This window comes from Marmota marmota, unplaced genomic scaffold (genome assembly GCF_001458135.2).
Source record: "Marmota marmota marmota unplaced genomic scaffold, marMar, whole genome shotgun sequence".
Lineage (NCBI taxonomy): Eukaryota > Metazoa > Chordata > Mammalia > Rodentia > Sciuridae > Marmota > Marmota marmota.
Genome location: NW_026000242.1, coordinates 15,910,651 through 15,932,827, shown reverse-complemented (window position 1 = coordinate 15,932,827; position 22,177 = coordinate 15,910,651). Strand labels below are relative to the sequence as shown.

General features: G+C 36.2%; 1 protein-coding gene across 8 annotated transcripts in view; it reads left to right on the top strand.

Moving 5' to 3' along the window:
* Elmod1 (ELMO domain containing 1) overlaps positions 1-20,247 on the top strand; it is a 69,500-nt gene extending 49,253 nt beyond the window's left edge. For 7 of the 8 annotated variants that reach the window (XM_048795595.1, XM_015490055.2, XM_048795592.1 and 4 more), the window contains 6 exons: positions 1,796-1,929; positions 5,808-5,876; positions 6,372-6,395; positions 10,007-10,057; positions 11,366-11,499; positions 18,833-20,247. In XM_048795595.1, the coding sequence (XP_048651552.1) occupies positions 1,796-1,929; positions 5,808-5,876; positions 6,372-6,395; positions 10,007-10,057; positions 11,366-11,499; positions 18,833-19,005 (585 nt within the window). In that variant the 3' untranslated portion in view covers positions 19,006-20,247. The remainder of the gene's footprint in view (positions 1-1,795; positions 1,930-5,807; positions 5,877-6,371; positions 6,396-10,006; positions 10,058-11,365; positions 11,500-18,832) is intronic. The other variant, XM_048795598.1, reaches the window with a different exon arrangement.
* Positions 20,248-22,177: the final 1,930 nt, after the last annotated feature.

Sequence of the window (22,177 nt, the reverse complement as noted above, 5' to 3'; positions counted from 1 at the left end):
GTCATATATAGCAGATTAGAATTAAAAAAATTTTTTTAAAAAAGACTTAAGCACAAGTTCTGGCATAAACCTGGAAAAAAAGGAAATACTTATGCTGTGTTGATGGAAATGCAAATTGGTACAGCCATGTGAAAAAAACGTATGGAGATTCTTCAAAAAATTAAAATAGAACCACCATATAATCCAGCAATCCCACTAGAATGTATATATCCAAAGAAAATGAAATCAGTCAAAGAGACATCTGCATTCTCATGTTCACTGTGACTATTCACAATAGCCAAGAAGTGGAAACAACTAAAGTGTCCATCAACTGATGAAGAAATAAAAGAGTGTGTGGGACGTATATCCAATGAAATACTGTTAAGCCATAAAAAAGAATGAAATCTGTCATCAGCAACAACATGGACAGAAATGGAGATCATTATGTTAAGTAAATAAACCTGACATAGAAAGACAAGTACTGCATGATGTCACTCATATGTGGAATCTGCAAACATTGATCTGACATAAGTTGAGAATAGACTGGGGACTACTAGAGGCTGGGGAAGAGAGGGAAGGATGAGGAAAGGTTGATCAGTGGGTACTAAGTTACAATTATAAGCAAAAAATTCTGGCGTTAAATGTTCTTTCAACCTACACCTATGTAATTTTTAAAATTTAATTTTTAAAACTTTTTATTGTGAAAAATGTTCAGCATACACAAAAATAGAGAAGATGATAGAATAAAGTCGTGAATCCATTTTAAATGAGTTTTAAAAAAAGGAAAACGAACTGCAAATTTCTATTTGTTCATACTTTCTGTCATTGAATATTATGGTTTATACTGTGTAACATGGCACAATTCACTGTAAAGAAAGGTAATTTTGTATTACTGTTCTCTAAATAAAGAATAATTTAAGTATTATATATTTATATAACTGTAAGTCTCAATCTCTCTCTTTACCTCCCCCTCTCTCCCTCCCTCTCTCATAATGATATGTGCTAAATCTGGTTGTCTATAGAAAACTTAGAAAAATAAAACTAGTTTAGTAGGCAGTAAAGAGTATAAAATGTTTATAATTTATGTTTTCCATTAGAATATAATTGATTTTAATTGATATTCTTTTTGGTAACTCTTAAACATGACAATATCCTTTGAGATTTAATCATGAACTTCACCGGTATTCCTTTGTTCAGCTAGACAATAATACGTAACTCACTCCTGTTATAGGTAAAACTTAATAAATGAAACTCAAGTAATTTCACTTTTCTTTTTGTTAACAATGTAGCTAAATGTCTTAATTTAATGTTAGAAATGTGCTTTCTGAGGAGATGAATAATAAATGGCTTCAAAATTTCCCCTTTCCATTTATACTCTTGAATATTTTAGAGAACTCCAAAGAGCTTTTTTTGTGGGAGATTGTCACCTACCTAATTTCCATTAAGAAATCAAGTCAGGAAGGTTTAAAATGCTAAAATACACAAGTACACATTCTATTGCCTTCAGAGCACTCCTGAGATGAGGGTGAAAAGGTAACTAATCTTTTACTTTTATTAGGGAATAGTGGTTTTGGTTTTGGTTTTTTACTACCTATGCTGAAAAGGTCTTTGGTACCTCCAAGGAGTCTTTACCATACTTTGAGACCTGTTATTATAGATAACTGAAAGACGGTCATATCTTTAATTATAATATATTTGCACATATTCAGCTTTGCAAATTCCTTTCTCATAATGTAGTTTACATGATCTAAACCAGTAGGAAAGGATATTTACATGTGCATATCAACAGGGAAATTCCCTTTTCTTTTGTCTTCAGTTATGGAAATTCCTGAAGCCTAATACTCCACTGGAATCTCGCATTTCTAAGCAGTGGTGTGAAATAGGTTTCCAAGGTGACGATCCTAAGACAGATTTTCGAGGAATGGGACTTCTGGGACTATACAATTTGCAGTAAGTACAATGAAGAATTATTGAATGTTAGAGTGATGTTTTGAAATGACAAAGTGGAGTTACTGTTTATAAAAGTCACTTCCCAAAAAGTCCAAGAAAACATTCAAGTTCTCTCAAAGGTAATTCACATTGATAAAATTTAAAAAGTTACCAGCATCTTCTTCTAATTCAGTAGACTTCACATATTTTTTTAAAATGTTGTCAAATATATTTTTTATTTTCTTATTATGAAAACTCTAAGCATATGCAAAAAATAAGGAAGATGTTATAACATCTTATGTTGACCACTCAGATTCATTAATTGTCAAGGTTTGAAATACTTGTAATCCTATTTTTCTGACAGAAGTATGTTAATGAAAATCCTATACTGTTTGTCATTTCACCCCTCATATTGAAACTGGATTTTCAGCCTCTGCTGCTGTAGTGTTGCAGCAGATCCCATCCACCTGCCAGTGGCATCTTTCTGGGTTCTTGTATCTTGAATTCAAAGAATGAAATCCACAGACAAGGAAGAGTAAGGAAAAAGAGTAGGATTTATTTATTCAAGTGAAAAGGAAAAAAGCCAGGTGCAAGTGGTGCAGGCCTGTAACTCCAGCGGCTTGGGAGGAGGATGACCAAGTTCAAAGCCAGGCTAAGCAACTCAGTGAGACCCTGTCTCTAAATAAATTCAAAATAGGACTGGTGATGTGGCTCAGAATGGTTGAGTGCCTCTGATTTCAATCCCCATACCGGAAAAGAGAGAGAGAGAGAAAGAGAGAGAGCGCTCCTGCAGGGGGAGAGGGGACCCAGTAGGGGTTGCCACTTAAGCATACTAGGCTAGGAGCTGATACAGCTACTGGGTAGGGGGATTGATCTATATCTATGCCAATCAGGTATTGGAAAAGTACAAAAGCTAATGGTCAAAATCTTTGCAAAACAGGTATTGGAAAAGTACCAATGGTATTGGTTCTGCCCATGACCTTCTAATTGGCTGTGCATTTATAGACCTTGAGTTTGAACTTTCCTGTAACCTCCACTCAGGTTCCCTCTCCCTTCTGTGCACACCTACCCTTCTACCTCCACCCCAGGACAAAGGTTTGATTGGAATATTTGGAATTTTTTCTGATCATTCTCATGGAATGGCCTTTACATTTGAAAAATTCCCTAATTGGGGACCATTACCTATCCAATCTTATTCAGTATTTCCATAGGTAGTTCTAAAAAGTGTCAGCATTCCATTAACAACAATACCATTATTACTGCTAACAATGTATAACTAGTCCATATTTAAATTGCCCAATTCTCTAAAATTTTTTGGTATGGGGATTGAACTCAGGGGCACTTGACCACTAGCCACATCCACAGCCTTATTTTTATTTAGAGACAGGGTCTCACTGGGTTGTTTAGCGCTTAGCAGTTGCTGAGGCTGACTTTGAACTTGCTGATTCTTCTGCTCAGCCTCCGGAGCCACTGGGATTACAAGCATGCACCACCACGCCCAGCTCAAAAAAATGTCTTTTACAGCGGGTTTTTGTTCAAATGCAGTCCCATATAAGACCTATGCATTGCACTTAGTGAATATGTCCCTTGGGTCTTTATAAATTAATAGTCTCTTCTCCACTGTTCCCTCTTTCACCTCTTCTCCTCTGTCATTAACTTGGAGAAGATTTCAGGTCAATTGTCCTGTAAAATGTCCCATGGTCCAGATTTGTCTGCTTGCATTTGTAACCATCCCTGAATTTCCTGAAAATTGGAGGTATTCAGAAAAGCTTGAAGAGATTTAGGTTGACATCACAGCAGGAGTCTGTGTCATCCCAGCACTCTCAGCCCTTGTGCTGGGATGGGTCATGGCCTGATGGCTGTATTGTATATCCCCCATCAGCCTTTCCTCCTTCCATGGTTTTTGCTGAACCAATTAATTTATTATGCAAAAAAAAAAAAAAAAAAGCCTTTCTACTGCTATTCTTCCCACAATTGTTGCCTGGAATTCTGTAAGAAGTTTTTCTTATTAACTATAGCTATTTGGTTTCTCTAAAATACAGGTGGAGAGATGGTTGATTTTTCTATTTAGTTGCCAATTCTCAGGTGGGAAGTTGGTGTCTTCATTCCCTTGTTAGTGGTTGACATTTTTTTTCCTTTCTCTATTTTTAGAATACTGCTTCTTAACTCTGTGCTTTTATATGTTTACTGTGATCCGACTAATTGTACTTAATATTTTTTATGATTAAATTCAGCTATCACTAGTCATTATTTTTCAAGACAGAGTCCTTTTGAATAAATTCTTCTGTCTTTTGACACAAACCTATTAGTGAGGAGAGGGAGTAATATACTTTTAAAAGGAATGAAACCTTAGTCACTTTTTGTGTCATCTCATTTTCTCCCTAGATTCTTCCCTTTGATTTAAATTTAGGAAGTTTAATCATCACCTATTCTCTTATAAAATGTTTGAAATGCTACATTATCATATAAAGTGACTGAACAGAAAGCAGACCTTAATGACAAAGGTGATGTCACAATCTACTGTTGAAGGCTGAGTTTTTGAACAAGTGGAACTGGGACAATTTGCCTTCCGTTTAGAAAAAATAAAAGTTAAATCTCTGCCTCATCTCAATTTAAAAATTGAAAGTTAAAAACAAGGTTTTTTAACCTTTTGGAGGAAATCTTTAAGATACATGAGTAAGGTGGGATCTCTTACAGACAAAAAAAAAGTATTGACTGAAAAAAAAGATTAAAAATTTTCACATATTAAAACTGATTATTTTTGTGAGCCAACCCACCATAAAGAAAGTGAAATGAGGGGTTGAGCGCTGGTCTAGCACGTGCAAGGCCCTGGGTTTGATCCTCAGCACCACATAAAAATCAACAAATAAAATAAAGGTATTATGTCTAACTACTTCTAAAAAATAAATTTTTTTAAAGAAAGTGAAATGAACAGTCTACTGTCATGTATATCTAAAAAGAACAAATAAAAATAAAAACATTTTTTAAAAAGAAAATGAAATGAGACAAGATTGGCACTCACTAAAATGATGAAGGGTCCATTCAGCCCATTATTCTCTGTGAGGTTGTTTGTCTTATTATTTGAGAATTGTTTTGATACACTAGATAAAGAAATATGAACAGTGTAACCAGGACAAGGTCTGTGCTGCTGCTGCTCAAAGGCCAATACTCAGGAAACCAGAGTTGGCAGGAAGGAATCAGGTTTATTCAAGGGCCAGCCCAGAAGAAGATGGAGGGGCTATATCCTCACAGCTTCATCTTGGGGGACCCAGGAACATAATGGACTTTTATAGGGAGGGGAAGGAGGAGCAGAGCAGAAAAGTACATGCTGAGTGGGGTCTTTTTTTGGGGTGGGGGGAGAGTCCCAGGGGTTTAACTCAGGGACACTCAACCACTGAGCCACATCCCCAAGCCCTATTTTGTATTTTATTTAGAGACAGGGTCTCATTGAGTTGCTTAGTGCCTTGCTGTTGCTAAGGCTGGCTTTGAACTCGAAATCCTCCTGCCTCAGCAGGCATGCACCACTGCACCTGGCTGAGTGGGGTCTTAATCATCAGGGCAAGCTTCCTTTTTCCTTTTCTCTGAAAATCCCAATGAACCTCAACCTCTTATGCTTTTTTAAAAAATGTTTTCTGCAAATTAAATCCCACAGCAATTTACATTGCCTTAGTTGACACATAGAAACTGTGGCTTTCACAACCACTCTGCCATGTCAGATTGTGGGGGGTGGCACCTATTATAAAAAACTGTTCTCTAAAGGAGCTGAAACTAGTAATAATCTTATGCTAGTACCCATCTCTGTGTTCAAAATATCCTCAAACTGGATAAAAGTGAATTTATTCTGCCGGTACAGAATTATGGCTTTTGTTTTGTTTTGTTTTGTTTTTCTTCAACTGCAGGTATTTTGCAGAAAGGGATTCTACAGCAGCTCAGCAGGTCCTCTCTGACTCTCTTCATCCAAAATGCAGGTAACTGTTGAAAATAAAAGATGGATTAGGCTTTATGAATTAGGTAAAGATGACCTCTTACATGGATCTGTAGATAAAGATTATCAGGAGAGTCAGCCCACCAGGAATGAGATTTAAAGTTCTCTCAAACAAGCCCTTTTGACAAATGCTGAATAGGAGGAGCAAAACTTCAGGTACTGTTCCAGGATTTAGGATGGAAAGTGGCACCATTCAAGCAAGATATATAGTTAAAGAGACTGATAATGTCACTGGGTCCAGGAAGATTGAGAGGTAGGCAAGGAAGAAGTTCGGGGATGGGAGAAAGAATTCAGAGAAACAAGCAAGTGTGGTGGGAGAAAGAAGGAACAGAAGTCATGAAGTAAGAAACCAACTGAGGAAGTCTGGAATTATTGAAGCTTTTTAATTTTTTTAATTTTTTTGTAAATTTTAGGATTCTAACTTATTTGCATTTTAATTTACCTTTCTAAATGTTTTTCTTTAATTCATTACATGAAGGGATATCACTAAGGATGAAATAAGGTATTTTCCCCTTTGCTTTCATGTTTTATTGCTTTTATTTATTTGAGAATGATTAGTGGTAAGACTTTTTAAAGGAAATATAAATTTATGAAAAATGTTCAAAAAGCAAACATTTTTCAACTTTTTATCTGTTATAATTAATTATTTGGGGGCTGTGTCTTAATGAGCTGAAAATCTGATTAAACAAATCTGATGGAAAATATCAAAGTGCCTTTTGATAGCCATGACTGTACCCGGTTTCAGGAAGTTTTAAATCCTTTACCTCGAGGGGGAACACTTGACCCCAGGAAGGACAATTCATGTGGGAATTTCATTACATAGAGAAAATCTTCCCTTCTGTTTTATGTATCTGATTTGATTGTATATAACAGCTAATGTGTGTGTCTGTGTGTGTTATTAGTTGCTCTTCTTATAAGTAGTTCCACTATTTTGCAGTCATGGTTTTGTATCACTTTTTTTCCCTCAGCATGATGGCAGGTTAGTTATTAGTGTTCATGTTGGTTAAACAAATCTAAAATTTTATCATAACTTTCTCAAAATTCAGTAGAGGATGACTTAGACTCCCACTCCTTATTATATTCATTACAGTCCCATTTGGTGAAGGTTCATGAAATTACATTACACTTTCCTAGGTTTACATTTATAATCTTTTATAAGACTGAAAATTCATTTGCTTCATTTATTTAGCAAAAGAAGGAAGAGTTTTATTAGAAAGTGAAAAGTGAAGGTAGGCACACTCCAGGTGGAATGTGGGTTAGCTCAAGAATGAGAGACCTATTTTTATTTATTTTAAGAAAACACTAAAATTGCTTTGTTCTTTCTTGATTTGTTAGATGGTTAAAATCAAGCTGTTGTAACTTCATCTGAATTGATATTTCTGTAATTAAAATTGGCTGAGAGTCTGTGTGTGCTCTCTGGTGCCAGAGAAGTGCGAGCCAGAAACATGAACCCTTCGTGGTCTGGAAAGTAACAATAGGCTTAAAATATTTTTAAAAACATTTTTAAAACCACTGTTAAATTAAAAATGACTACATGCCAGCTATACAAAATGTTGCATTAGTACCCCCCAAACCAAAGGAAGTTTTGAACCCTTTATCTCTTTTGAACCCTTTACCCTTTTGAACGCTTTACCTTACCCCTTTACCTAAACAATGTATTAGTTTAGAAAGAACTTGAGGGATACAATACATCATTTATCAGTTTTCTATCCTGTGCCTTTAGCAGAACATAATTGAGATCAAATTCTGGTTCTGTGCAATCCAGGTTTAAAGTAGGTGGTAGATTTCAATAATTACAAGCTGATGCAGCAAAAGCTGCCTCAGCTGCCTCGGCAGCTCCCGGAAGATGTCCTGTGGCTGCCTTCATTGAAGAAACTGCAAGGGCCTATGCATGGTCTTTAAAAAGATGTTTGATGGCTTTGTTTACAGCAGCATCTCCCAATGGTATGGAAGTAGCATGTGTGTTGACATAGGATATGTCTTCAGGTTGAACACCTACATCTTTTATAGCAGCATTCATACATCTGTTTAAAAGAGCTTGTGCCAACTGTACCACCCTTCCTCTGTGTTGACTCATGTCAAGCTTAAAATATTTTTGATTAACCATTGGAAAGAGATTTTTGTCTGTGAACCATTCTCAAAAAAAGTCTTTATAGTTAACTCCTGTATCCACCATCAGAGAGGAATTACTTGCAGGTTTATGTGACTACTCTCATTTAAGAAGAGACTAGTGAGTGTGTCCTGTGCTTACTAAGCATAAGATAAAATTATAATTTTTTAAAAAAAATTATTTGTAAAATTACCATGTTTTATCCCTCAAGTTACAATACAATTGAATAGAGGAAGCTTGTGTATTTATTGTTTCAGATTGATGGTAAATGTCACTGGATACAAATCAAAATGTATTGAAAATACTCCTATTCTTCTTCAGTGATGTCTGAAAGAAGTCAATTATGATATCAACATAGGTTCTGTCAGACCCTGAATATTTCAGGTGCTCAACAGTGAAAAGTCAACATACACACTAGGGAAAGTTCTTTCCCTGTCTTTCAGCAGGCATGATGTATTACTGCTGTCCTAAATATCTACCTTTAGAGTCTAGAAAGAACTTGAGGGATACAAGTAAATCAGTTTATAAGGAGAATTATGACTGTGAGCTTTTATGTTGATTTATTTTTTCTGAAGAAAATGATCCCATTTGTTGTTGGTTGTAGGATTGTATTCTATAATCAAATAATTGGAAGATATTGGCCTTTTCAATACTTTCCAGTGCAAATAAAGATTTAATTTAACAAACAGAGACACTACGTGCTAAAAAGACTTTGTTAAAGAGGAAATGATGCTCATAAATTCTCATACAATTTTTTAAAATTTCACACAAAATTCTTTTTAATTTGAATGAGTTTTTTTTTCTGTTTGCTTGTTTGTTTTGTTACTAGGTATTGAACCCAGGGATGTTTTTACCAATTTTATTTTGAGACAGGGTCTTTAAGTTACTGAGGCTGGCCTCAAACTTATAATCCTCTTGCTTCAGGCTCCTGAGTCACTAGGATTATAGGTGTATGCCACCTTGCACAGCTGTATATGAGTATTATAAGGAAAAATCTTCTGAAGCCTCTCTGGCTGACTGGTTTGTTGGTTAGAAGTTATACTTTAAAAACAGATGGCATATTTAAATGAATTAAAAGCAGTCATTTTTAATTATAGCCAGTCATTTACATAGCCAGAAAGCATACAGAGTTAAATATCAGTTTTGCCTAATGTTTTTGTGGTTGTGTGCTGTGTGTATTATCTGCATGTTTTGCCATGTATTTGAGAGGACTCTCCTTTCTTTTGCTTAGACAGAAGCTAAGTATTCACGTCTTTAGTTTTTACATTTTATTTCATTTCAGTGCTAATGTCAGTTTTCAGCATAAAACACTGAAAGAAGGTTACATCATTCATGAAGAAGAGTGGAACATTGCTCTGCCTACAAGATGTTGTTGGGAAGGGGCAGATACACAGTATGCAAAATAATAGAATGTAAGGCAGGATTTTCAGAAAATTCTTCAAACAGTCATATTCAGGATCTCAAATTATAAAATAGATTAAAATGGAGCTCAATTAGAAGAAGTATCATCGCACTTGGAGAACAGAATTTTTTAAAACTTATCTACTGTCTTTTCTCCCTCTTCCCCTTCTTCTTCTCCCTTCCCCCTCCTTTCTTCTTTCCTTCTTTTCCTGACTCAATCATTTACTTACTAACATTTATTCGGCACCTACTGTGAACCAGGCATCACATATAGGACTGGGCAGGATGAATACCATGAGATGAAAACCCAACAAAATTCGGTGAAGAAACATGAGTGTGTAAAGCAACCTCTGTTTAGGGGAAAAGAGATGCCAGGCAAACTTTCGGAGGAGGAGTACTTGATAAGTAATGACAGGGTATAAAGGAGTACTTAATGTTTGGCCTTTAAGGCTGTCTTTCACTGTTGCTTTAGAAGTTGACAATACTCGAACTGATTCAAGTTCTAGACTTCTCTGCATACAGTTAGCTACTTTAACATAAGCAGTAAAAGAAAGCAAGAACCCATAAAGGATTAAATGTTATTTATTCATTCATTTATTCAGCAAATTCAGCAAAACAGAATGGGAGAAGAAAAGGATGGATAAAGCAATTGGGTGAGTATGGAATTTCATACACAAAGAATGACAGACTAAACCACAAACAGAGCAAAAGTGCCCCAAGAGTGCTGTGAAAGGTGACAAGGATGGAATTCCACTTGTCCTGATAGAAATATGTAAGCCTGTTGAATTTTAAAAAGGACCATTTATATGTGTTGGGATTTATTTCTATGACTTCATTATACCACTTTGGAACCAACTGATGAGGTTTAGATAGTTATAACTGTATGGGAGGGATTTTTAGAAATCACCACTTAGAATTTGATTTGGTAGCTTTCTTTGAAGGATTTTTACCAAGTATTGAACTTATTAGATAAAATTTTACTTTAGAAACTCTTTTAAAATGCCCATTTCATCCAAAAATATTTTTGTGCAGGTTTGTAATAAGAAAGAGTATTTAAAACTTATTTCTCCTTTCATTTTAAATAGGCATATAGAAAAGGGACTATAAAATACATTTTGTGATAATATGCTTATTTAAATTTTTCTCACTTAAATGATATATGATTTATTCTGAAGCATAGAAAGTAAACCAAAATATCACCCTGATCTTATTATTCTTGTGTACCCATATTAATATTTTGTGGCATTTCATTCTAGCCTTTTTTTTCATGCACATTTGTATATATTTTAAACTTGGCTTGTTAAATACATAAAGTTTTATATCCTGCTTAAATAGTATTTAAAAATATAGTTTTAGTCAGCTGTAATATGGTATATGAAATTACTGTAATCTATTTCTCTAGTCATCTTTTTTTAGGATATTTGAATAGTTTTCACATTTTGCTATTATAAATAATGCTGTGATTAATATCTTTGTGTATAAAGATTTGCCCACTTTGTATATTTTGGGCTTTTAAATTTTTTATTTATTTATCTTGTGGGGGGTACCAGGGATTGAACTCAGGGGCACTCAACCCCGAACCATATCCCCAGCCCAATTTTGTATTTTATTATCTCGCTGAGTTCCTTAGCACCTTGCTATTGCTGAGGCTGGCTTTGAACTCATGATCCTCCTGTCTCAGCCTCCTGAGACACTGGGATTACAGGTGTGTGCCACCGTGCCAGGCCACTTGGATATTTTGGAAGTAGAATTACCAAGTCAAACCATATGAACTCTCAACTCTTTGGGTATGCATTATTTAAACCTTATGATCAATTATAAAAGTCAAGGTTTTGATAGGGTGGAAAAGAAAGCAATTTGCCACTCTGATAATGTAATAGGAATTGAAAACCCAGGTTATCATTAAAATGCTTATTTCCCATATATGCAACACTATTGGTTTTGTGGTTTTCACTTCACAGGTACTCATTTGCAATTGTGGGCATCAATATAACTGATCTGGCATATAATCTACTGGTCAGTGGAGCACTAAAAACCCACTTCTACAACATCGCTCCAGAAGCTCCAACATTGTCTCACTTCCAACAAACGTTCTGTAAGTGTTCTGTCATTTAATTATCAATACAAGTGTCTATAGAGCACTCCAGAAAAGGATCAAAGCTGAGAAATCTTTGTGCTGCTTTGGGCCCTTTGAACTCCTTCCTTTGGTTTTGAATTTTTTATTTGGTTGTGAATTTTTTATTTGATATCCCCCACTCATGGCAGAAATACTCAGAGATGACTCATTATATCATGAGAACTGCAACCTAATCAAGTGGATCAACCTTCTGATGTGGGTTAACTGGGTGGTAACTATAGGCAGACAGGGTGTGACTAGAAGAAGTAGGTTATTGGGAGCATGACCTTGGGGTTTACATTTTGTTCCTGGTGAACAGAGTTCTCTCTCTCTGCTACCCAGTTGCCATAACCTGAGCTGCTTGCCTGTGCCACACCCTTCTGTTATGATGAGCTGTGAAGTTAGCCAATCATGGACTGAATCTCTGAAACCATGAGCCAAAATAAACTTTTCCTCCTCTATGTGGTTCTTGTCAGGTCTTTTGATCACAGTGACAAAAAAAAAAAAAAAATCTGACTAAAACAGATTACTTTCTCACTCAGAAACTACACTCATATTTTTGGGATTCATGAATTTTACTCTTTCCAGCTTTGCATGATATTCAATGTGTCAGCTTCTGGTCTGACTTAAAGAAGTTGCAAGTGCCTCTCTCCCTCTGATCCCACATGGTATAGCACTCAAGAGTACAGCTCTCTACACAGCCTGAGTTGACTGCCAGATCTATGTTTTAGCAGAAATGAAATCTCCAAGATTACAAGACAAGGTTGAAAACCTTGCCCAGAAAAAAAAAAAAAAGGCATTGATGAAAAACAGGAGTCCTGGAAAAAAGGAAAAGAAAGGAAAGGGAACCAAAGAAATAGATCAGAAAAATTTTCTGAACTGAAGGATGGACTTTCATATTTAAACTACTAAGCACCAACATAGTGGATGAAAATAGACCCACACCAAAATACCACTGTGAAATATCATGACACTGGAAAGATATGATCTTGAAATCTTCCAAAGTTGTCATATGAAGAATTTGGACTAGAGATGACATTGGAATTCTCAATAGCAACCCTGTAGTCTAGAAGACAATGGGAAAATGTCTGCAAATATTTAAGAAAACATAAAGGGAATATGATTTCTAGTTTATAATTCTAGTCCCCATCTAACTTACCAGTTAAATACTGAAATAGAATAAACACTTTTTAAAATGCAAGATCTTGAACAGTTTACTTTCTGGTACTTTTATCAGGAAGTTCCTAATAGATGTAATTCCACACAACAAGAGAATATTTTTGTGTGTGTGTGTGGTGTTGGGGACTGAAACCAGGGCCTTATGCATGGGAGGCAAACCCTCTACCAACTAAGCTATATCCCCAGCCCTGAGAATAATCTTAAAATGAATAAATGGATCCAGAAGACAGGATTTATCCCATGAGAGAAGTGAAGGGGATATTTAGGGTAATGTGAAGAGAAAGCCCAAGATAAAGTCTGTGCAATAGGCTCAAAGAAATTTGTATTTTAGCAGGTACAGAAGGCTCTGGTAGACTCTTTGCAGAATATAAAACTGATAGACTATCTACCATTTTTTGTTTAGGCATGGCGACATATACCTGTAATCCCAGCAACTTGGAGGCTGGGGAAGAAGGATTTCAAGTTTGAGGCTAGCCTTACCAATTTATTGATACCCTTTCTCAAAATAAAAAATTAAAAGGAGTGGGGATGTGGCTTAGTGGTAAAGCACCACTGGGTTCCATTCCCAATACCATAAAAAATATAGTATCTATCACGTTCAAGCACATTAAGAGGACATTGGCGTACTTTAGAGATGGTTTAAGGTTAAAGTGGAAAACTAAGCAAATAAGAAATAAGGCAGTTAAAAAATCTAAGAAGAGATGAGAAAATAAATGGTCATATGTCTAGGTGGGTGAAAGGGAGCAAAGTCTTCATCTCTTATAAAAAATAGTTTAAAAAAATATCAAGCAATGGAAACCTTGTTATTTAGAACTATAGAGGTCAGTAGTCAAAATAATCAGCTCAAAGAGTTGAAATGCAAGAATTAGGGCAAGTGAAACTGGAATATTTTTGTTTTGTTCTCTTTTTTTGAAACTAGACTTGTTAAACTATTTGACTCTGAACAATATGCATGTGTAACTTAGGTTAGAAACTAAAAGGAAATTTAAAGATGCATATACTTTATAACTTGTCCATAGAAAATGTGAGTCCCACATATAATGTCATTACAGCTCCTATTTTGACAATTGGATGATTATATTTACTCCTGTAATAACTCTGACCATCTCTAACAAATATTGAGATTTTACTGCAGGTCAGGTTCTGGGAGGAAAAAGACATCTAAACAAGAAAGTAAAACATTATGGCAAGACTTTTGTGATTGAGAAAGTAAAGCTAGTTTTTAAAAATTGCAAATACCTATGGCTTTCCTAGTTCACTAAGTCTGGGAATTAAGGAAAGCTCCCTGAAGCAACTGCCACTTTCAATGAGACCTGAAGGACGAGTGGCAGAAAATAAAGCAATAGTAGCTGAGTGGTTGGGCCAGAGGAAGTGGCAGGGCAAAGGTCACAAAACCGAAGAAAGTGGAATCAAGTAGTAGAGCAGAGAGTGTCAGGGAGGAGACAGAGTGTGACTAGAGGTGATACTGGGAATATTAGAGTAGAATGGGGCCAGATCTCAAAGAGCTTCAAAGGCCACATTAAAGAGCATGAACATATAGCTAAATAAAACCTCATGCTACATTTCCTTAGTCCATTACACTTAGCCTATTCTGTGTTTTCCATGCTCTTTATGGAAATAAAGGAAATTCTGAGGGAAAATAAAATGAGTTTAATTTTAGACAAGCGGAGTGAAATCCATGTAGAGCCACAGAATGGACATTCTAATATAAGGCTCTGGAGCTCTGAAGAATCTGAATGGCACAAGCTACAGATTTGAAATTCATCAGCATTGAGGAAGAAAATCAGTGCCACACAGTGAAGGGCATTTCCCGGGAAAATAATCAAAGTTAAAATTATAGAGAAATAGCATTTCTGTTTTGTCCACTGCCATACCCTCAGCACAGAACCTCGTACAGAGTAAACACTGAGTAACTATTTATTGAATGCATGGATGAATGGATGGGTGAATGGAAAGGAAGCTACAATATTGGGCAATGTTCTTTATAGGGGGAAGGGGACACTATATGATCTGGAAAATTTTAGCCTTGTCCTGGATTGAAATGTTTCTGAGAGTCCCAGAGCAGATGAGTAAGCATGCCATAGGATTACTTATTTCCCAAGGCACTCCTCAGGTTTTGGAAACAGCAGCAGTTCCCTGTGGATTGGCTCATAGGCAGAGGAACTGGGGAGTCTTTAGAGGAAGCAAACTGTGCCCTAGCTTCATTATTCCTTCACCAACTATGATCAGTTCTGCACGTCTCCTCTGTAATATTTTTGTAATTACCTGTGTCCTTGCACACGTCTCTGCTCTCTACTAACCCGATGCAGTGAAGCAAAACCAAGACACATTGAAGCAGCAATAAATTTGCTGCAGGCTTGAGATGGAAAGCCAAATTAGTATTCAAAATAAGTATTTCATCTAGGTGGAAGAATATAAGAACATAATGGCTCCATCATTATGACTTCACAGCATTATTCCGTGACACTGCACTGCCAAGGGACTATGTTACAAAAACTGCATTCAATCTAAAGCTCTACTGAACACACAGCCCCCATTGAAATGGAGTGAGGTTAGGCTAGTGAGCAAAGGAACACACAATGGCCGGAAGAGGAAAAGGAATTGTCTTTTCTTTGACCTTCAGAAGAAGAACTATTCAATAAGAATAAGAACCAGAGGAACAGAATGCACAGGAAAGGCTGGCTGTTGCGGCTGTGGGAAATCAACTGGTTTGTGGTCCTGATTTCCTGCTGTCATTGTGTAACTATGCACCATTCAAGAATCTTATCTAAGCCCAGTGTCCTCTGGTGTGAAATAGAGATATAAAATCTCCATCGCCTACCCCACAAAGCTGTTGTAAGAATTAAGTGAGAGACTGTTAGCCATAGCTTGGCCTCTGTTTTCTCCTGCTTTCCACGCTGCTTTGTTAGCTTCCTGAGCTAACAGATCATCAGTGGAAATTGCATACCTGTCTCCCTCTCTCCAGGAGACTGAGAAATTAGGAAACACAGAACTCGACCTTTCTCTTCATCCTCAGTACCTAATGTTGTATCTGTTACATATTTGTAATTGGAGGATGGATTACCTGGCCAATTGGCCAAATGAATTTTTGAACACCCCATGTTATATAAAATGAGAAGAATTTTATGACTGTAATATGTACCTGGGATTCTGGGCCACCATTTCTGCATTTTTATTACAATCATGTTATATGATCTCTAATTGCTTTTCTAATGAATAGAGAGAATCCCAGGGAATCTGTCTACAAGCTCTACAGTTTGAATTTGTAGCCTTAAGAGGAGGTATCATGAGAATGGTATCATATATGAACCACTTCATCTAGCCAATTTTTTAAAATTTCCAAGATGTTGTTCTGTAATTGTGCATAAGATAGAAAACAGGGGAAACTAAATGGAGCTGGGCTGGGGTTACAGCTCAGCGGTAGAGTGCTTGCCTGGCCTGTGTGAGGCACTGGGTTCATTTCTCAGCACTGCATATAAATAAAATAAATGGTCCAACAACAACTTAAAAATATATATAATATATAAAAGATACTGTAAATGAAAGCATTATTAAAAAACTAAATGGAACTGCGTTATTTTAGAACTCTGTGCCACATTACATCATCTTTAGAGTATTTGCCAAATATATCTACATATTATAGAAGAATGAACATTTTTATGTATGTTGCAGAAAAATGAATTATTAAAAGATGATGATAAACATTTGCAATGGAAATGCTATGTACACTAATTTGATCATTCCACACTGTATACATGTATCAAATTATTACATTGTACCCTATAAATAGTGCAATTAAAAATAAAATTTTTAAAAGATGACTTTTCACAGTACGTATTTATCATTGTCAACAGGAGTAAAGATGCTGTCACTCATAAGATATTAATGAGATACATCATGGACATTTTTAATTCATAGTATTAGAAACTTGACTTTCCATGCAAAATAGCTCAGGTATGTTTATTTGAGCTCAAAAACCAGTCAGGAAAATTATGCGTATTTTATATACTAAGAGAAGAAATTATACATTATCATAGATTTCTTTTAGAACCATAGAAATCTTAATATTTAGAAGGAAGCCAAGGAAACTTAAAAAGATGTCATCTTCTAGACCATAGGTTCTCAAACTTTAGTAACACAGGATTCTTAATGAATTGCAAGTTTGGTACCCCAAATCACTCCTGGGATATTTTAAGAATTTGTTCAGTCACTGAAATGGGCAGATGATTGATTTCTTTTCATTGGATAAGACTGAGGTTAGAGGAAACAAGTTTCTCTTTGGTGTGCACCAAAACAACCAGGCTGATAAATAAACTCCAACAGGGTATGTGAGAAATGGTGAGGAGAAATAGGGATGCACAGCCTGGAGATGAGATAAGCACTGGGCATAAAGCACACTTCAGATACTTGGATCTGAAGGATCTGACTGAGGATTGAATTTGCTCCATAAAACCTAAAGCTTTAGGCTCCATGTGAGAACCATTTTAAGAGACAAGCTTCTCATCCATGGAACCATCAAGCCTGGATGCCACCTTGGGCTGCCTTGGGGAATCCAAGCATCAGATGAACACAGAGAAGATGGCTCCCAGGTGACTGATACTGCTGATCTGAGTATTTTCTGATAGTCAGCCCTAGTGTGTGTACCACGGGCCAGTTGGGTGAGGGTGGATTGTGTCTCTTATCAGAAATGTTAAAAGCAGTCATGTCAATTACTGCATGTGAAGAGCCCAAAGACAGACTAGTCCTAAAAGAAATGGAACAGTGAACCCAAAAGAAACATAAAATAAATACTCTCTCTCTCTGTCCTATATTTGTGTAGAGACCGTGTACTTATGGATGTATGAGCATACCTAACAAAAATAATGAGAAGAATATTGATGGGAGGAACAAGAGTACAAGTGGGTCAACACCTGGCCATATATGTTGGGGGGAGGTTACTTCTAATTTGTATTATATATATGAATAAGGATTTTTAAAATCTGTTTATGGAATTTTGTCAAAAGGATTCCCATACATTGCTAGTTACCAGAAAAACAAAAGTTGTTAATTTTTTAATATTCAAACTGAGTATATTCTTTCTAATATGAGTCTTCATTTCTGTTCACATAAAGAGGTAAAAGAGCTGATATTTGAACCAGGTGTCTTGCTCCAGTCTTGGCTCCTGTTTTCAAATACTTTCTAAAGTTAACAAACAAAAAAGCTTGTGTAATGTTTGTTTTGATAGGATTATTTCCTTAAATACTCTTTTCTAAGATAGATTTCTATCTTTTCTAAGATAGAGTTTGCAATGAATTTATTACATACAAATACCTATAATTGTCTTTAAAAAAAAAACAATCCACATTTCAATTTTAAATGTGGTGGAGGGGAGGGGGCACTATGGGAAACAGACACAATAGATTCTTGTATCAAGGACTTCACATTTTTTCCAAAATTTTCCCACTCCAGATCATTCATAGATAACATTTTTGATTTGAATATGAAATTATGTTTCAGAGCAAGGAAGTCTTATTATCAATTTCACATAGTTTAATGACCAGTCTGGGTTGTTCAGAGTTGATTTACCATTCTTATTGTCTCATAATAGATTGTCAAAATGCATTTGTTTGATTTGTCAGGGTAATTTAAAATGCAGTTAAATCAAAAGTCAAAACAAAAAAGGTGGAGCAGAGTAATTTTGAAAAATTGAACCATTATATTAATTTAATTAGGAGGAGAAGGATGAAGTAGTCACTGTTGGCCTTTCAGAATATATTCCCCATGTGATCCATATTCAAGAGATGGCAGAACTGATTTGTCTTCCTGCTTCCTGAAATTGAGAATAATTTTAAGACCAACTGTAAAAATCTTAACCAATTGCTAGCTTCTGCTTCACTGGTCTTAAAGAATAAAGAATTTTTTTTTGATGTGCTGATTATCAAACCCCACATCCTCAAGCATACTAAGCAAGTGACTCTAACACCAAGCTACCCTCCAACCCCAAAATAATCTTAAATAGTCTTATTTGCTAAATTTTGAGTTTCTTTGAGCTCCATGGGTTCTGTGATTTTGGCCTAACTCATTCAGGATGGTTGTTTAATATGTTTAAGAACCTTTATCTCTTGTGCTCTTATCACTGCCTTATCTCTAACAGGCTATTTGATGCATGAATTTCACAAGTTTTGGATTGAAGAAGATCCCATGGACATAATGGAATTTAATCGTGTGAGGGAGAAATTCCGCAAGAGGATCATAAAACAGCTGCAAAATCCAGACATGGCGCTGTGCCCGCATTTTGCTGCCTCTGAAGGTTTAATCAACATGTAGTCGCCCACGCTGATTTTAATGGATACCCTGGAACACTGCCTCATTGTCGTGTTAGGTCTCTGCTTAGGTCACAGCTCACTCACTGAATGCACACAGTGATTATATGCATGCCTTTTGATACAGTATTTTCATCTCTTGGTCATAATTCCAAGATCCCCAAATATCACTATTTCTGGACTATCTGTCCTCCAGTGACTGCTCATATTATGGCATTATACAGTGTTACATCTTGCCTTGACACCCAGGTATGGAAAGAGTTTTCTATTTTTTTAAATTTTTTCCTCCCCCTCATAACTCAACATTAAAGACTTGTATTTCACTAGCTGTATTTTGTATGTAAGAGGTTTAGCTGAATCTTGTTCTGTGAAAGCCTTTTAATTTATTGATATGTTTCATGACTACTGCTGCTAGCTTTTCAAGCCAGGTTCATGCTTGGACCTCATTTCTGATAAAGTATAAGACTTTAACATAATACAGACAGACACATGATAAGCCAAACTCTTCCTGCAAACCTAGCTGTGCTTCACAAAAATGTAATGAGGCTTACAAGAAGTAACTTTAGGTAGGAGCTGTTTTTGTGTGAAGTTCTGCAGAATTATTTTGTAACTTAATTCCAGTTGCAATTGTATCATGGTCATCTGGTGATCAAATGATTTTTTTTTTTATTCTCATAATTTCACTGGCTTGGATGTCTAAATATGTTCATGATTCTTGGAGCCTCAGAAGAGAAGTAAGCCTATTTCAAAAGCTGCAAAAGGTTTTTCACTGCCCTCCTCTTCTTGCTGAACTCAGAGTTATCCCTCAGCACTGTTCTGATCCAAGCATCTTTGCTTGGGGAACTGAGTGCTGACTGGTTTGTTTTCTATGTCAATGGGCAATATTAAAAAACAATTTGCAAGAAAATGTGTTGCAAGAGAGAAACCAAAACTATGTCATTCTGCAATATTTCTTGAAAATAATGATCTTATCAGTGGAAGAAGTAAATTGCTTGGAAAAAGTAAAGTGAAATCATTCCAAAACTGCTAAAAATCATTTCAAAAAAATGTGATTTAGTTTGGAATTATGATTGTAGTCTGTTGAATAGTATTTACCATGGCATTTCATACCCATGGTATTTTATACTTTCAGACTATCAATTTTAGTATTATTAGATGTTTGTGTAATCACTTGCTTATTTAAATGAATTTTGAGTACTGCCTAACTGTCAGATATATGAATAAATTACATGTCATTCTACTGTAATGGAGAGTGGATTTCATATTAATAATTTTTGTGCTCGTACAGCTTCTGAATATGCAAATATCGGGTAGAATGTCAAAGACAGATGACCTGAAGCTGATTGTAAATCATGCCATCTTTCAGATTAACTGGGTGTGAGTTAGCATGAATTATGTCTGAAAAACTTCTTTATTTTCAAGGTCTTATGGTGCTTTAATGAAAGAATAAGATCCAGCTTTTTCTTCCTTATTTCCTATACCATCTTGCGTGGCCACTGCTAGACAGCTGAGGAAAACACATACCACCCATTGTTTCCTCACCTAATCTAGTTCCTCCAGGACTGTGTGATTCATCCTCTGCCTTTTTTTGATCCTGTACCTGGTGGCAGCATTTTGCATTGCCTCTGTTAGAATCCCTGCCCTTTCTTAGAATGCAGAGAAGGAGTTGGTTAACATGTGATGCATATCATGAGTAATGACAAGAATGTGTATTCCTCTCCAGGGAAGTGAGAAACGGCAAGCCTTGTAAGCGGCCTGTCTTAAGAGTGCTCAATTGCCAGTGCAGCTGCAGCTGCTGGAGATGAAGGCATTATTGTATATGCAGCTCAGCCTCTGTCAGCCACATGTGGGCACTGTCTCTTTCTATCCGCTGTGGTCCCGTGTCACTGCCATGGCTTGATAGTGTGTGGCACTTACACCAGCTCATGTCTCCTCTGTTCAGGTAGAGATAGTTGACATTAACAAAGCTAAGAGTTTCCCCTCTCAGCTCCTTTAATGCTGTCTCTCTGTTGTATCTTAACATGGCTGCACAATTTTGAAAAAGCTCTGCCAACTCCTCCTAGTTCTGAATATTATTAGATTTCTCATTCGCACCTCTTTCTGGAAGATGCCTGCTACCCAGTAACACAAAGTAAGGTGAGAAAGAGAAGCTTCCAAAAGCTCCAGAAATGTGGTGTGTGTGTGTGTGTGTGTGTGTGTGCGTGCGCGCGCATGTGTTTCCCCAGAGTATTTTTAGCTTGCTTATATTTATTCCATTGAACAAGGATTGACCACGTAAAATGTAAATCGTGTAGCAAGCTTCTTGCAAGTGTTTTTCAAACACTGCTTGCTATGGTTAAAATATATTCCAGCTTGGACTATAGGAAAAGAAAAAAAAATGTTTTTTGAACACCATTTCTGGAACTTGAGACTTCAACCTGACTTTCCTTCTCACACATCTTGTTATTTTAATGTAATGGGGAAAAAAAGTCTTCATTTCTCCTATATTTGAAAAGAAACTTAACTATACACCAACTCCTAAAGACAGAGTGAATTTTATAGCATATCTTCCAAGCCAGGTCACTTTTGAGAGATAAAGAAGATGCTCTTAATTTCTTTAGTACATCAAGGTAAACTGGGAAGTTTAAGAAACTGTGATGTTAGGTGACCACAGTAGACCAAGAGATAAATGTAAGAATTGTCCACTCAACTCTGTTAGGCAAATACAACCTTTTTTTTTTTTTTTTAACTTTCTGATCTCTGGCAAGAGAAGTATATCATAGGGTTCTACCCCAAATCACAGAGACCTTTCAAAGGTATGGGCTTAGACTGTGCTGAGAATTTCAACTTCAAAAACTGTGCCAAAATTAGTAATGGGGAAATAAAACTTGGCACTCCAACTTCATGGCTACAGATTACATTGACCCATAAAACATAAGGGATAAGACTCAAATTGGGAGTGAGGACTGGACCAGAGTTGGTACAACGTGAGGACAGGGGATGGGGGATGATAGAGAGAAGAGAAAGGGACAGACAAAAAGAAAAGTTAAAATTCTCAGCACAGTGAACCCACATCCACATGTGGGAAATTGAGCCATAGTGGCAAGTACTCTATCAAAGCCAAGCCTCTAACTCTCCAGGAAGTAACAGAGATAATTGCCCTAATCTAGAGACAAAAGGCAGGAAAGCAGAACAGA